The 16,781-nt window shown below is 39.7% G+C and overlaps 1 protein-coding gene across 1 annotated transcript in view; it reads left to right on the plus strand.

Annotated features, from left to right (window-relative positions):
* COL4A5 (collagen type IV alpha 5 chain) overlaps positions 1-16,781 on the plus strand; it is an 89,873-nt gene that overhangs the window by 13,761 nt on the left and 59,331 nt on the right. Inside the window, exon 2 of the mRNA XM_072876693.1 lies at positions 12,483-12,542. Within this exon, the coding sequence (XP_072732794.1) occupies positions 12,483-12,542 (60 nt within the window). The remainder of the gene's footprint in view (positions 1-12,482; positions 12,543-16,781) is intronic.

Below are 16,781 nucleotides of genomic sequence, written 5' to 3' on the forward strand. Positions count from 1 at the left end.
GGGATTTCTGAACCTGTGTGGATAAAAGAAGAAAAGGGGCTCCCAACGCATCAGGTCCTGATGCTCTGTTCTTTTGGAAGTGCCTCTGACTTACAGGCTTAGGACATTTGCTTTGTCTTCATTGCTTCCTTGTTTAACTTGGCACACTTCAGTGCCACTTACTTTTTCAACTTTGATTACCTGAGGCTGGAGAGTAGCTTTTTTTGTTAGTATTGAGCAATACAGAGAAAGCGCTGCCCATAGTGCTATCTTCAGGTATTAAAATGCACACACAGAGTATGCTGATGCTACAGGCATAAACAAATGATAAAACAGTTTTAACTAGAAGAACCTTAGAGCTATGATACTTGGTCCAAGAACTGAAGGAGAATGAAGTTGATAATCACCTCCACCACAAAAAAATCCCCCAGACACCCACCAAGCCTTAAGTGAGTTAGGTCTTGTGCTAACAGTTAAGAGGGTGTGTACTTCTTCAGATAACATCTCAATGCGATATCACTGTGCACAGCCTCTTTGCTTTTTAGTATGTATACTTGCTTAGTCTTTGGTATTAATTGAGTGCTTTCAGTAGTTTCAAAATAGACCACAGCGGGGTTGGATTAATCTGAAATGCTGCTCTCTTGTCTCTCCTTTCTTAGAGGAAGAAGTGGATTTCTGTTCTTGTGTGGTCTGTTTCATGTACTTGACACATGAAGGTGCAGTTGTCAGTGACAAATGACTGACATCCATTAGCAGGACTGAGGAACTGAAGCTTCTTCTGTTGCATATTATATGGATGAAGGTGAGGAACAGAATGATTTTTGGGGAATTAGTCTGGAGCCTGTATCTTTATTCCATTTCCTTAACCAGGAAAGGATTAAAAACAGACTGCCAGAATGAGTGGTGTTACGACTGTATAATACTTGGCTTGCAAGCATATCTGAGGCTTACAAGCCTAGCTGACAGTTAGGTCTAGGTTTGTGTTACATTTGGACGTGGTTATAGAAAGTGGTAACATCTAACACCTGTCACTTGGGAAAGGTCCTAAATGACTAGTAAATCTTAACCTGTAATGAGTACCATATGGCACTTCTTATTTGCAGCTGGAAAAAATCAGGAAGCCTCAAGAGGCTAGTGATTAGAGACTTGTGTGTAAAATTCAAGTAAAACTGAGACTTCCTGAAAAGCAAAGTGGCTTACTGTATACTGCCACTGACTGCATGTCAGGTACTTAATGCTTGTGCCTCAGTGCTAGTGTTAGCTGCAGAAATGTGTAACTCAACAGGCAAAGTTGGAGGCATGCTTAAAACAAACCATTCCTCTAATTTGCTATGTGCTAGAGGATGGCTTGCATTCCGAGTTCAGCATTTAGAACTGAAATGAGCAGTAGTGAAGTGTAGACTGCCTACAGAGGTGGTATAAAACTTGTTCATCCCCAAAGCCTTCCATTCCAGAACTCAAAAGCCAACCAGAGTTACTTTGTTTAGGGTATTTCTCTATTAATGCTGTCTGTTTAGAGGTTCATGCAGGTGCTGCACTGCCTGCTGAAGAGGGACATGCAGTGTTTGGCATCTGTCAGTTCATGAACTTGGAGTCGAAGTGGGCTAGAAGACCACGTGGTAGTTTACGTTCTGTCTTTAGTGCTCTTTGCTTGTACTGTTTACCAGGAGGTGTACTTGCCAAATCTAAACGTAGATGCTTTTTAAGATGCTGCCTCTGGATGGCAGCATAAAGGTGGTATTTAACCTGAGTTGCTATTAAAGGAAATTTTTGCAAATTCATACAGCATGATGTGGAGCTGTTTGGAAGTCTGTGTTCATTAGGACAGGAGTAAAAGTACTTGGCTTCTCAGGTCTCTTCAATGTTAGCTTTGAAATGCTTGTGGGAAGGGCAGTGGAGCTTGGTATGATTATTTTGCTTTCTGTGTGTCCCACCCAGTAAAATATACTACACTGAAGCCCATTCTTTGTCTTGTAAGACTAACAGACCACAGAAATGTAAGAGTCTTCAGAAGTGATGAGAACTGTCCATGTCGTTTTCCTTGCCTACAGTTTGAGTGCAAGGCTGGCAATGCTCATTAAAGCAGAGTGGCAACAATCATTTTTGAAGATGGAAGGCTTTGTAGAAAATGAGAATGCGCTACGGTGAGTTGCAGGGGCTAATTCTGTTCCTTGTGCTGCCTGCTGAAAGTTTCTTCAAGTCCTGAAGAGTTCTCAGTCTTCCCCCTCTTAAAGCCAAGTATGGAGAAAGAGAGCAACGTCTGGGATAGCAGGGAAGTTGACTGGATGCCCAGCAGGGCTCTTGCACTTCCTGTCCTCTTCTCTGGTTCAGGAATCAGATACAGAAAGATTCTGTCAAGCTGCAGTACCTCCTGTTCCGGGGGGATAACTTTTGTGCTTGTTGCTTTCACCTTAGTTGTTAAAAAAGGGAGGTGGGAACCTCTAACTTCTGGGAGATTAAAAACTGTTTCTGTGTAAGCTTCTTCCTGCTGACTTGCAGCCCCTCTGGGGCTTGCTAGGGATGAGTCCTTTCCATTTTTTCTGCTTCTAGAAACTCTGATCAGCAGTTCAGGCAGTTGTACAGCCTGCCCTTCTACTTCCCTTGTTTGCCAATTGATTCTTTTGCACAGCAGTAGCAGCTGCTGCATGGCAGGTCACTCGACCTGCCAAAATCTGTAAGTGAGTGCTTGTATAGATCTTATCTCTGAACCTTTCTTAGGAGCTTCCAGGAAAAGAGAGAGAAATTGTTATCTTTGTTGCTCTCAGGTTTATAGGGAGAAATCTTTATGGGCAAATAGCTGCAGTTTGGGGATAAATGACAGTTAAACAAGTTTTTGGGCATTAATTCAGTAAAGAGACTCTGAGTCCGAAAGTTGTCTGTGGTTAGACTATGGCTGCTGGTCTAAGGAGAGATCTATTGCTGCAAAGATTGCCTTTATTTTAACTTGAAACTGCTGTGAAAATAACCTTTAGAGAGGACCGTGTGTCAAAAAGCTATAATTAGTTCAGTTTAAAGCAGTAAAATTCCGTATCATTTTAGTACAAAGTACAGGCAGAAAAATTCAATCCTCTTTAGAAAAGAGCTCACCTCTATTTCTTGTGGCACAATATTTTTAACATAGACATACTTGCTTAAAGTTTCGGATATTCTGAAGGTAGTTATGCCAAGGCTCTCTTGCCTTTTTTTTTTTTTAAAGTAGCCCTTTAATTGCAATCCAATCATAGTAACTGTATGCTAAGAGAAAATGTATTGATCCATGAACTTTCTGTGTACTCAGAACGTTCATTTGGTGTGTGGTAACTGGATTTAGTGGGTCTCTTACAGTTATGTTTCATGTTATTACTACAATATAAGCTGTTCAGGTGTCTAAATAGCAAACAACCTAGTGCTGCCCTTTAAGAGGAAAAAGAAGGGCTGTTTATCCATCAGGTGTCTCAGAATCTGTTTTTAACCTGCCTCTGTTGTGTACTCATTCACAGTGGCCAGAACCGTGGCTACTATAGCTAAGAGCTTCCTCTGCAAGTCTGAACAGATCTTGTATTGTGCAGACTTCAAAGATAGTGCCTCAAGGTGTAACAGGTTAAATTACATATCAGAAGTTCCCTTACTTAAAAAAAAAAAGTTGGTCAAGAACTTCAGCAAACATGTTTTGACTCTTACATTTTTAGACCATGAAACTTATTCTCTTAGTATCTTTCTCTTAGTATGTTTAGCTAGGTAAATTGAGGGAAACAATTACTTAAAAGGGTATGTAATCTTTTAATTCAGATTCTGCTTTAGAAATGTTACTGCTCATAAATACAATGCTTCAGTGAGAAAAGAACGGCCATTTGGATTATGGAGCTGTGATGGCTTTGCTGCCATAGTTGACTTCACACAGATATTTGAGTAATAAACTGTTATCTGCAGACTTGTACTCTTGTTAAGCCTAAAGAGCATGTATGTGAAATCATAATTAGAACCCACAATAGCAGCTGTAACTCTGCTTGTCAAATCCCCACAAAACCTTTTGTTTTTTGGTTATATTCATGTCCAGGCAAGTGAAAGGAAACTCAACTTGCTGAAGATAAATGGTGAAATCTTTGACCTGCATGAGTAGTAAATCCTTAGCTAGATAACTGTGCAGGTGTTTTGTTACACACATCTTGGCAAGCTAATAAATGTGAGTATGTTCTTTAGGACCACCACCAAAATAAAGCTTAATCTTTGTCTGCTTGGAACTTAAAGGCTGAATTTCTTTTCCGTTATAAGAAGAGGTATGAATAATTGAATTTGAGACTTGTGCATGGTTATAGCAGGAAAAGTACTGTAGTACTTCCTCCTAGGGCAAAGGCATTTGTAACTGATGCTTTTCTGTATGTTGAATTTGCTGATTTTAATTAGAGTGAATTTCTAACAGCAGAGTCAGTCTTTATATTGATAGAATTCTCCCATATTTATGCTCTCTTTTTCTCTAATGTTAAAACATTCTTATGTTCCTGACTGGTAAGCTCTCATATTCGAATGCGGAGTGTGATATTAGTAGCATTTAGGCAACTCCTGTGGCAGCTAGAATAACTATGTGAAGTGCAGGATTTGTCCACTGTGTATAAGCTTTATTCTAGGAATCGGTCTTCCACAGTTGTCCAACAAGTAGTTGCAGTATCTACTGTGAAAATTCTCTTCTACCAACCTTATATCATAAACAAGAGCAAATGATGAGACGTTGCAATTCAGCTTGGGAATGTGCAGTTTCCACAGTTTTGTGAACCACAACACACTTAAACTGCTTCTTGGCAGTAGAGTTGCATGTATTTGAGCTAATCTAGATATTGTAGGAGTTCCAAGAAATAAGTTTATCTTACCAAGTGTGTGGTCTAGAGATAGACTTGGTGAATTGTGAAGTCCTATTTCATTGTTTTCTGGACTAGAAGACTTCAAAAACATGGATTTTGAAGCCTAATTAACACTTCCATTGTTTCTAACCACTCTCCCCCTTCCTCTTTGGCAATAAAAACCTGGTGGGGGTGATGCATGCTGTGCAAGAACTTGAGGGGTTTGATGTACCTGTAGTTCTTTTGACACTGGGCTTTGTGGTTTGATAGGACTCTATCAGAATGCAAGACTCAGTGTTTCATGCAGCTTTTTTTCTTTGCTCTCCGAAGAAAGTAGTACTGTGTTAGTTATTACCTGATTAGCTTCCTAACAAGAATAGCTGGTCATGTGATGCTGAAGGGAGAGACCTGAGGTGCTTGATAATGAATCTAAAACTTAGTATTAGGAGTAAGTGCTCTTTGTATTAGCTTTTTATAACACTTGGAAGGAAAGGAAAAAATAAAGCGTGAAGTATTTAATCTACTATGTGTCCATCCTGAAGTTGAGATTATACGTTTGAATAACAGTAATTCATTGCCTGAGTAGCTGTACAGTTAAGCCTGCTGCAGGTAGTAGAATGACTCATAAGCACATCAGCCTTGCAGAAGCACTTCTGTTACTCATATCTGTGAAAAAGTATACGGGATTGAATTGCAAGTTTCAGGTTCAAGAACTGTTAGGGGAGACAGACCATGTGCTGTATGGAAGCCCTCAAAGTTGAATTGCTTTTGAGTGGGTTTTATGACTGGTTCTTCCTTTGATCATTCTAGTGAATGGGAGCCTTAGTAAAACCAAACTATCACAAGACTTGATTATATGTATTCAAATAAATCCTAGTGAAGTTATTAGAAAAAAGTGCAGGAATATACAAATACAGGACACAAACAGCAATTGCTGCATAGCGTGGCTTGAGTGCATATTAACATTTTTTCTAGCCTTTGCTGTTTGCTCTCTGCTCCTCCCTCACAAACTGTGGAGTATTGTTCCACAGTTCAGTTATGCTCCTGTGATCAGAGTGTGTTGCAGAGTTTTAAATTTGCTTTAAAATTCTGGCCAACTTCTCTTAGGCAGAATTTATTTCAGTGATTTCTGTACCTCTTTTGCCTGCTGGAGGGAACTTTTCTCACCTGATGAGGTAGCTTACAATGTTGTGGTGTCAAATAACTGTCTGGTTCCCTTCAGGACAACATCTGTTTATGAAGCTGGTGTGTGCATGTTAATCCCAACAGATGTTGCATGCTGAAGCTTGGTGGTCATTTAAATCTCTAAGGGAGTCTTAATACATTACAGGCCACACCAGCATTTAAAATCAGTGGCTGTACACAATCAGGTTTTGATTCTTACTCTTGCTGCCATCAGAACCAAGCTGTCAAGAAAAGCATGTAGTCTGTCAGTACAAATTGTATTTCTAGGTAGGTTCAGTAATGTCGCTACACTCTACTTGAAATGAGAGGGGTTATCAAACAGGAAATTCTGGATTCATGATAAAATATTACATAAAGAGGATGTTGGAGTAAAGAAATTGCTCAGTCTGTAAATGTTCAGGATGTTTCTTGTTTCGTATCCAGCTGTTTGGTATCTGGATTGAGAATTCATTTGTGAACAACTTGGGTCATGTCAGAACTCTTCTGATAATTTGCAAAGGCACCTTACTGTGCCTTTGCAAATTCACCTACTGTGCTTCTGTAAGAAGTTGCCCCTCTTTCTCTTGATTATTAACTTCTAATTTGTAAATTTCAAGCTCTATAAATGACTGGCTTCCCTCCCCATCCCTGTAATCTTTCCCATGGAAAGAGTATTAAAATATTGTTAAACTCCTATATGTTCAAGTACTTATACATTATTTAAGTACTAATACATACTGTAGTTTGGGGTTTTAGATATTCCCTACACTCCTCCCTACATGCACACAATTAATTCTTTAGTTTCCCTGCAGCTGTGTGTGTGTAATGGTAAATCACTACTGAAGCACAACTAAATTTCCCATCTAAATCTTTTAGTTAGGCAGCCTAATGGGTTGCTTAAATTGTGCTGTGTTACTTTGATTCTGACAGACTAAGATATAAAGTCAGGCTAACCTACCTGAAGCCAGTCCTCTATAACTTTTATTAAATTGCTCTTAGTAATGAATAAAAGAGATTCTCTTTTCCCTTCACAGTTTTAGGAAGTCTCAAGTTGCTGTTCTCTCCAGGAATAGCATTCACCTGCCTGGTGTTTATTAGAAATACTTTGTCCAGTACTGTTGTGAATGGCAGCTGGGAGGTGGGGAGGGAGTGGAATATGCTGAAATTGCCTTGTAACTGACATCCCTAGGCCTGATGAGAAAGGAGGGGAAGGTGCCCAGTATATAAGGCAGGCTTCTAGCCAAAACAAATTTTGAGGATAACTTAGATGTATTCATTTCACTAAGCTGACTGTAGCAAACCTGTGGCCAAGAGTAAGAAGTGACTTTGATTTCAAATGTGTACTTTTTTTCTTCAAACTGAAAAACAAACAAAAAAACCCCATTCTGTTGGTGGCATAAAGCAGTTTTCCTCAGTCCATGTAAGACACAAAAGACTGAGCTTGTTCTGGAAGAATTATCCTTTGACCAGTAAACCAATACCATTCCTCCTTTTATATACTAATGAAAAGAACTTGCTCTCCACACACGGATTCAATGGGGTAGAAGCTGTCAGGAAAATCCAATGAAAGGATTAGCTAAACTCGAATAGATTAATTAGAGCTCTTGATTGTGTCTTGCTATGCAAAAGTCACAGCAAAGGCAATGCCAATGATAGTGAGTTCATCTTTACAGGTACGTGGTGGGGAGTGGGGGGAGGCAACAGGAATACAGTAGGCAAGAAGCAAATCTGAGCAGTTTGTCTTGTTCTTAAAAGCTGCCTCAATTCCTTATCCATCTTCGTGTAGTTGAAAACTAAAAGACTTTAATAGGCATGGAGGTTGTGACCAGCTCCTTATGATCAAGCCACAACTCACTATTACATCCAATATTTTTTACCATCTTCCCTGTCACATAAGATAATGTGTCCCACTGGCCAGAGCTAGGATTGAACTACTACTGAAGTCTTCTGGCTGCCTAATACAAGGCAGGTGACTTGTTCAGTTCCCCAACCTGTAACAAATGTACCAAGTGTAACTCGGAGCTCCACTGAGGTTTGGAGTCATTTAATTTTCCATGTCTGAAAACCCAGTAAGTCACCTAATTTTCAGAACTAGTGATGGTTCAGCTGTTGCTAAGGGCAAACTACTGATCATAGCCATGTAAATCTTGCTCTTAATGTAGATTTTTCTATGCTTGAAATGTAGTCATTGTATTTTCCTTCTTTGTTTGATTGATGTGTAGATAACTTATTGCTCGTGTGCAGGAGAAATTCCAAGCATTGCTCTGCATAGTATGGAGCCTGGATTTTCTTTGCATTAATATGAGATAGAGAATTAAATCTGTGACATCAGAAATCCCTAGCCTATGGCTGCTGAGTGGCTTTCAAACTTGGACTAGCTTGTTATGCAGTACGCATTCTCCTGTAGCAGTTTTTGTGCCTGCTTTCCCAAGTGAAAAAGGCCTTGAGATTATTGAAAAGTCTAAACAAGAAGAAAGTTTTCACTTAGAACAGGTCATTAAGCTTTTTTTTACTGTGCCAACATGTTTTACTTTGTTTTTTATGCTGTACTGCAATATGACCTGTAAGTGGCATGAATTGATCTTGATATAGTATGAATTGAGGGCTTTTTTTTCTTCAAACCGTTTAGTTAAAAAAAACCTTAATTTGGTGGGGATACAAGTTGATGCAAATAAGAAACACAATCTGCCAAATACAGCTTTTGTACAGGAAGATAAGTGACTCTGCTGAGGGAATACTTCTTGATAAGCTTGTGGGTGAATAGATCTTCCCAGGATTTAAGCCAAAATTTACTACCATTTGATTACAGTGGGTATTTGAAGAGTTTTCCGATAACAGAATTCTTTTAGCTTCCCTTTGGTGCTGTCTGGGAAAGACCATGTTCCCTTCCTGCAAGTAATGCATCTGAACTGGATATCCAAATCCATCTGTCAAAAAGCGTTCAGCGAATGCACCTGAGTCTTCAAGACAGGCTAATAGTATGCGTTAAGAGGCTGCTCAAAGTGTAAGGAATCCAGTCTGAACATATCGATGACTTTCAAAGATGGCCACAGGTTTAAAAAAACCCTAAACTATATTGATTAGATCAAAGCACTTCTTCTTTCTTTAAACTACAAATAGAGCAAGGGACAGAAGCGCTTTCTTCAAAAACTTTATGCAGGAAGATTTAGACTCATCTTAAAAGCTTTTTTTTTTTAATGCCACAGAATTGGGAAGGATACACTTTATCATTCAGCATCATGTCCACCATTATTTATTGCTATCATATGCAGGAAAGGTGCTCCTTTGTCAGCTCTTTCAAAATCTGCAAAATTAAGTCCCTGATCCTAAACAAGCTGACTTAAGATCACTTCTCTCTTTGCTTTATTTTGGGACACCCAGTGTTGAGAGGCTGGGTGTATGGGGAAGTGCTGGGACTTGAGAGAAAAAGGCTTCAGGGGAGGGGGAGAAGCTTATGGCTGTCTTCTTGCTACTTAGGAGGGTGTAGCAAAGATGGAGCCAGGCTCCTCTCATTCTGCATAGGGTGGGATGCAATGGATACAAGTTGCAATATAGGGAATTCTGGTGAGATTTTTTTTTTTGAGGGGGGGGGGAAAGCTTCACTATGAAGGCAGTCAGACACCAGATCAAGAGCCTAGAGAGGTTGTGGGATATCCACCACTCCATGTTATTCAACACCCAACTGGACAAGGGCCTGTGCAACCTGCCCTAGGTTGCCCTGCTTTGTGTGATTCCTTCCATACCAAATTATTCCATGATTCCATTTTCTTTATTAATTGGATCTATTTTGTGTAGTCTTCATGCTGACAGGATCACTGTTGAAGATGTGTTAGCACTAACAATGTAGTTTTCATGGAATCATAGAATAGTTTGGTTGGAAGGGACCTTTAAAGGCCATCTAGTCCAACCCCTGCAATGAGCAGGGACATCTCCAACCAGATCAGGTTGCTCAGAGCCCTGTCCAACCTGACCTTGAATGTTTCCAGGGATGGGGCATCGACCACCTCTCTGGGCAACCTGTGCCAGTGCTTCACCACCCTCATCGTAAAAAATTTCTTCCTTATATCTGGCCTGAATCTACCCTCTTTTAGTTTAAAACCATTACCCCTTGTCCTGTCACAACAGGCCCTGCTAAAAAGCCTGTCCCCATCTTTCTTATAAGCCCCCTTTAAGTACTGAAAGGCCACAATAAGGTCTCCCTGGAGCCTTCCCTTCTCCAGGCTGAACAACCCCAGCTCTCTCAGCCTTTCTTCATAGGAGAGGTGTTCCAGCCCTCTGATAATTTTTGTGGCCACCTCTGGACCCGCTCCAACAGGTCTGTGTCTTTCCGGGGCTGAGTTTACTGCAGTTTTAATGTAGAGATACAGTAGCAAAGGGCAGAGACTGAGTTTCACTGTCTAAAAACTTGCCTTCACAAAACTGTGTACATCTAACTTGTTTTGTGAAGGGGTAATGTAATCTCAAACCATCTTTTTCCCCTCCAGCTTCCTTTTCTCCCTGTTCACCCCAACAGTTCTCTTGTACCTGAAAACTCGGGAAATTTCTATTAGAAACATTCTCTGGAAGCTGTGAGGAAGACTAAATGAGTCTCTTCGGTTCCATAACCTAAATAAATCCTCCTTATGCTGTGTAGGATCTTGATCCTGCTTTCCATGTGTGTGTTGTTTTAGCCTATGTGTTTTACCCCTGCACAGCTTTTGGTGGTTTTTAATGAGTACTGATTTACTTTATTTTTCTCCCCCTGCCTCTTGGAGGCAGCAAAGACTTTCATGTAGACTTTCACTGTGCTATCCTTGTTCTAAGAAACCAGTGCTGCCGCACAGTCAGCTAGGTAACTTGCTATTTCTTTGTGTTAGACTTGTACGGTGATGCAAGGGAATATTGCATGTAACTAAGGTTAATCCTTTTTAAATGAAGCTTTGTTAACGAGATTAATCCTAAATCTGGTTCACAAGGAACTTGCTTTTTAAAAATCGACTTTTAAAAGTGAAAAGGATCTGATACCAAATTCACAGGATAACTTGGATTGAAGGAGGACATCAGGAGGGCATCTAGCCAAACTAGTCTGATCTTTGAAAACCTGAACTGGCTAGTAAGGTTCAATTTCACTTTAGGAAATGGCTCAATAAACCCCTGTTAACTAAGAATTTTGAGTTTTCATATACATCAAATCAAGAAACTGATTACAAAAGCCAAATGGGAGACTTGGAGAGATGCCCTAGTTATGTCCTGTAACACTACTGCTGTACATAAAGCTCTGCCTTTTGCTACAAGGTGCTTTAGTTGATCCCAGGCTTGTGTAGCTCCAGGTGAGTTAAGCTACTTCCGTGTTTTCAGTCTGATGCTTGGTAGTGTGTTTAGGCTAAGAGCCAGGACATTCCTAGTGCCAGGTAGGTGATGGGTCATGTCTCTAAATACTTCTGTGATAATGAAGACTAGAATTCAAGTGTGGTTGCATTTTAGATCCGACACACCTACTGGTTTCCTGCTTGATTGAAACTTAATGTTCTCTGTAGATTACTGGGGGGGGAGGACCCCAAATGCTCAGTTTTTCAAACTTTTAAAGTATGTGCTGTATTTTTTTTAATACAATGCCACACCTGTTCTCAGAACAAGTTAAACCCTAAAGTATTTCGGATAGTGTGGGTATCTTCTAATGTGGGTCATGGTTTTTAACAATAAAGGAGTTTGAAAATTGATGACCATATGTATTATGTAGAGACATTCTACCAAAAAATTCATTTATTCTAGAAATCTCACTTCTGTAAACACATCTGCTCATCTCTGAAATTAACACGGAGCTCTGAGTATCCCATGTTGGGGTGGGGGTGAAAGAATATAAACTAAGCAAATGTGGTATGGAAAGGCTACCTAACTTGGATCTTCTTTGTGAATCAAGCTTCCATATCTCCCTCCTCTGACCCTTTAATATCTGGATGGCACTCCCCTTATGCTAGGGACTGTTGTAGCTGACTTTTCATGCTTTGTAATAGAGTGTGAATGCAGCTAGATGAAATCTAGGGTTTTTTAAAAACCTTTTCTCAGCAACTGAGCTGTGGAGGGAAGAGTTAATTGTCATAAGTATTTTTCCAATAACTATCACAACTACGCTCGTAAGCTTCAGGCTTGGTTAAACTCTGTGCAAAACCTGACATCTACTGGTGGGAACCATAGCTGGACTCGTCTCAGTGTGGTGGCATATGCTGAAAAGCCTGTTTTGTTGAAGTTCTGGCCCCTTTGGCCATAGGTGTTGGATTGTACCTTGCCCTAGAGTAAATGGTGTTTAAGCATAAAGGCTAAAATTTTTGGGGAAACTGTAACTGTAATATACTTACATACAAGCATAGGTATGAATAAAGGTGATCAAACTTTCAGTTAACTGTATCTGCTTTGAACACATGTATAATGGCTAGATGACAAACTTTGTAGGCTTACATTTTAGACTAACTTTTGTAATAGTATTAAAGACTTCATATAGTCTTATGCTGATTAAAAACATCTAATTATTTTCTTATGTCTTTAAAGGCTTGCCATGGATGTACATCTTTATCCAAATGTGATTGCAGTGGAGTAAAAGGTGAAAAGGTAAATATCTCAGGTTTGGTTTTTTGTTTTTGGGGTTTTTGGGGGGGTTTTTTTGGTTTTTTTTTGTTTTTTTGTTTTACTGGCAGACCGACACACAAACCAGTGAGCCATATGCCAGCTTCGGATAACTGAAGCTTATGGATGATAGCTTTTGTTTCTTGCTCATGTCTTATTTTCTTTGACCGTAGTGTGGGCATGCACCAAAGAGCGTAGGTGTTATAAGGACTTCAGGTATTGAGTCAGACTAACTGGTCCATGTGATGGTGTACAGAATTTCATATCGTTATTTTCTCAAGAATGGGGATGGCACAAATTTCTCCAGCTATGTGGGAGTAAAAAACAGAAAAGACACAATTCTAGTAAAATAGAAAGAATTCCTATTTACTGCCAAGGCCTGCCTACATTAACTAATTAGTGTGGACAAGCTAAGGTGTGGATTGTACAATAATGGCTATGCTAGTAATGCTTCAGTGGGAATTTAAAACCAGAGTGAGTGTGGGTTGCTTTCCCACTTTTCTTGCATTGCCTGCTCATAAGTAGTTGACACTCACTAACAGGCTCTGAACTTGCACTGTTTCTTACTTCATAACTTGTATAGCTGTATACTAAGATGATTGCTGTTGTTGTCTAGATCCTCACTGGACTGTGGAAGTGACGCAATTCAGATAGAGCTTTTCCAACATACATAGCTGCCACCCAAGTAAGCAGCTAGTTAATGGCCAAACATGTATTTTTGGGTCAAGCAGAGTAAAAACCATCCCCAACCCAAAAAACAACCCTGTGTGGTTCATGCAGTGCAACAGGCTGTTTTGGGCTGCCCGGACAGCGTCCTAAAGCCAAGAGATGCATGTTGACATCTCAGAGCTTTCCTGCATCCATACAGCTTTGACTTCCAGTCTCACTGCCTGAGCTCAATATATCTGTGCAGTACTTCATGTTTCTATCACCATTATTTCTTACTGGTTTACAATTTTTTCCTTTGAAGAAACAAGTGCCTAGCGTTTCCTTTAGTTACAATGCAGTGTAGATACACAGCTCAGTACTTGCCGGAATTGAGCCTTTTCTCAAGTGTGGGAGCCTAGTTGTAAGTAAATTTTGGTTAAATAGTTCCCATGTAACTGTTGTTGTCACAGGGAATGAATGTGATGTGATCACTGCAAGGGGGAGAGACTGCCTGAAACACTTCCACTCTTAGTCTTGTAAACAGTTTGCTTGAGATACAATGGAGTCTTCTTAAAGATGTGAACTGATAACAAAGAGTTTGATAAGCCTGTCTTATCAAACCACTTACCCTATCTTAACAAGGTTCTAGAAGGGCTTCAGTGCTCTAGATTAATTTCTGACACATTTAAAAGGTGAATTTTGACACTTTTTTTTTTATATTGCATAAACAAGTGCAACCTCAAATGAACAAAAGTAATGCAAAATAATCAGTCACTGCACTGGCACTGTAATGTGCTGATGCAGAATTTTACTATTGGCTGAGGTTAAACAAGGCAGATGTCCAAAATTCAGAGTAATTCTTGATGCCACACCTGCCATCCAGATAGGTGAAGTCAGTCCTTGGCATTTACTTGCTTTTAGTTCATCAAGTATATTCCCAATTTACATACCTAGTGAAGAATGGTATCCCCTTGATAGCAAGCTTTCTGAGTTAGATTTGGTTAGCCAAGACATGAACTCGGTTGATGTGTTCCTACAGGATCTTCAAATGCAGGTAGCCAAACCAGATACATCCTAACACTAGTCACAGAAATATTTCAGGTTTAGTTTGAAGACACTTAAGCATTAGGCTTACGTTCCCAATACAATCATAGCAGGTACAACTTTGGAGAACCTTTCTGTAATTCTAAGTTGGCCTCTTTCTGAGCTAGTCACAGCAGTTTTGTGAATTCAGTGAGCAAATGTGTATTGTCTGGCTAGCGTGGATAAGGAAAATAAGACTTAAATCTTCTGGCTTTCTAAGTAAAATCAAGTAATTATTTTCTCCCAGTGATTCAGCTTTCTCTTTATACTACTGTTACACATGCAGGGAGCATGACCCACTCGATACATTCCAGTCCTTCAGTGTTATTTAATGAAATTGAGATAGTCACCTTTCTCTGGTAAAGAATATCTTGGGACTGTGTTTGAAGTCAGAGGGAGCTTTTTGTCCAAGTACAGTCAACAACTGGAGCATATGAGCCTTGGTCAAGATCAAGCTCTCAAGTGTCATTATGTATTGTGGGTTTTGTTTCTACTCCTCCAGACTGTCCTAGCCAATTGTTAAGGAGAACTGCATAGGAGAAATTCTGCCATATTTAGTTTCCAACCTCTGTTAGCCTTTTCTGGAGTGAATTATAGCAAGTCCTGAGCAGAAGAGTGAGAAGCTTGGTTGGTAACCTTTTGTGAAAAGGAAGTGGGGAAGGAAAAAAAGCCTCCAGTAAAACAAGCATAACATCAGATTAAATATTTATATAATGGTTCTGCATCTTCCTGGAAAATTCTTGGGGGGGCTGCAAATTGATCAAAGTGTAATCTTTTAATAAAATAAATTTTAAAAAAACCACAAAGGAAAACAGAGCTTCACCTATGGTAAGACTGCTTTCTCCTTTTTTTTTATGTCTGAGTCCTCTTAGGAAGGGGGGGTGTCTGAGACTCCCACTTATTAAACTGATAGATATAAGGCAAGTTTCCATCCTTAGAATGGAATATTCACTTTGAAATCTGGGAACTGATTCATTTTCCAACTAAATCAAGGTAAACACAGCATAATCCGGAGGCATGCCAGAGGGTTTTTTGTGGGTTTTTTTTAAACAGCCCTTCAGAAGCTTGCAGACCATCATGTACATTATGTAAAGGAACAATGAAAAGCAAAGCCAGTATTTCTTAAGTATGATGTGTTGCCAGTGGAACTGGTTTGATCATATGTGCACACACCTCATTATGTTAGTTGCCCTATAATTACAGTGCCCTCAGTATTTGATGCATTGATGGATTCAGCAGTTCAGCTATGGGCAACCACAAGAGTTCTCTGTCACTGACATCCATAATGCTTTCTCTTATAAATCCTTTGGTTTGTTTTTTTACAGCCTTAAACTTTTTCTAGTGTCTTGTACTACTACAGTGTACCACTTATACATTTGATGTAAGTTTCCAAACCTGATACTATCTCCAACCCAAATGTTATTGTTATTCCAGTTGAGTGTAAACTGCTGCTACAACAAGTTTCAGCCTTTTGCTTTGTATTTGACACTTGACATTTAGTGTTTCTGCTTCCTTCTCCAGTGACCTCTGAACCAGGAGTCAAACTGTATAGCTCCTTGTCTAATTGGTGTATGAAGAGCATTAGACAAGGAGCTGTTTAAATAGTCTCCCCTCTTTAATTCTCCCATTGAGAGTGTGACAATGTACTTGTAGAACTACTGGAATTCAGGCGTATGGAATCTGGTTCTGTACTGGGAAGACAGGAAAAGCCTTGTCAAATGCACTCAGCTGAGCCCTGTGCTTCTGTTCCACTGTGTTTCACTTCTGGCCCGCAACCAGCTTCTGCATCCAAGTTGCTGTCCACTTGCATTAAGTCAACTAAGAAGTGCTGCTTTGCTCAGCTTAGCAGACCCTAATGTGTTCCTTTTGAGACTCAACAGTAGCCGCCTTCCTAAGTATCCTAGCATTCCCTTCAGGATATCCAAATTTTAACAGATCAGGTAAAGCAATACAAATTGAACTATAACAAATAGGAAAACTATTTTCTTATCTTGCCTTGGGGAGCCACAGCACTTATTTAACTGCTTCTACACTGCCAGTGATTCTTGTTCAACTCTGCCTCTGCCATGAGCCCTTATAGCATCAGCAGCATGTTATCTGTTGAAGAATCAAAGCACAGTAAGCCCGTAGAATGATAGCTGACAAAAATCGGTGGACTAAAGTTTTCTTTCTCTGCTCAGGCCCACCTTACTAAACTTAAATATAAAATGGGTAGTGTAAAATTCATGTCTAAATGACATGAAGTAGTGTAAAAAATGTCTAAAATGGTATACTGAAGAAAGGAGAGGAATTTACTGGAGAATTCAGTAAAACTTGATTGCAGCTGGGAGCCAGTGTGCTGTTACTTACAGTAAGCTGCTCAGTAGTGAACTGGATCTGGTAAGAGTATTAAAACTAAAGTAAATGATTAAGCTGCTACATACAGGTGCTTATAGGAATTGCTCTCACTTTTCAACTGGAAGAGGAGTGTATAATTGCTTTTCACTTAAGGAA

Source organism: Ciconia boyciana, chromosome 12 (genome assembly GCF_034638445.1).
Source record: "Ciconia boyciana chromosome 12, ASM3463844v1, whole genome shotgun sequence".
Lineage (NCBI taxonomy): Eukaryota > Metazoa > Chordata > Aves > Ciconiiformes > Ciconiidae > Ciconia > Ciconia boyciana.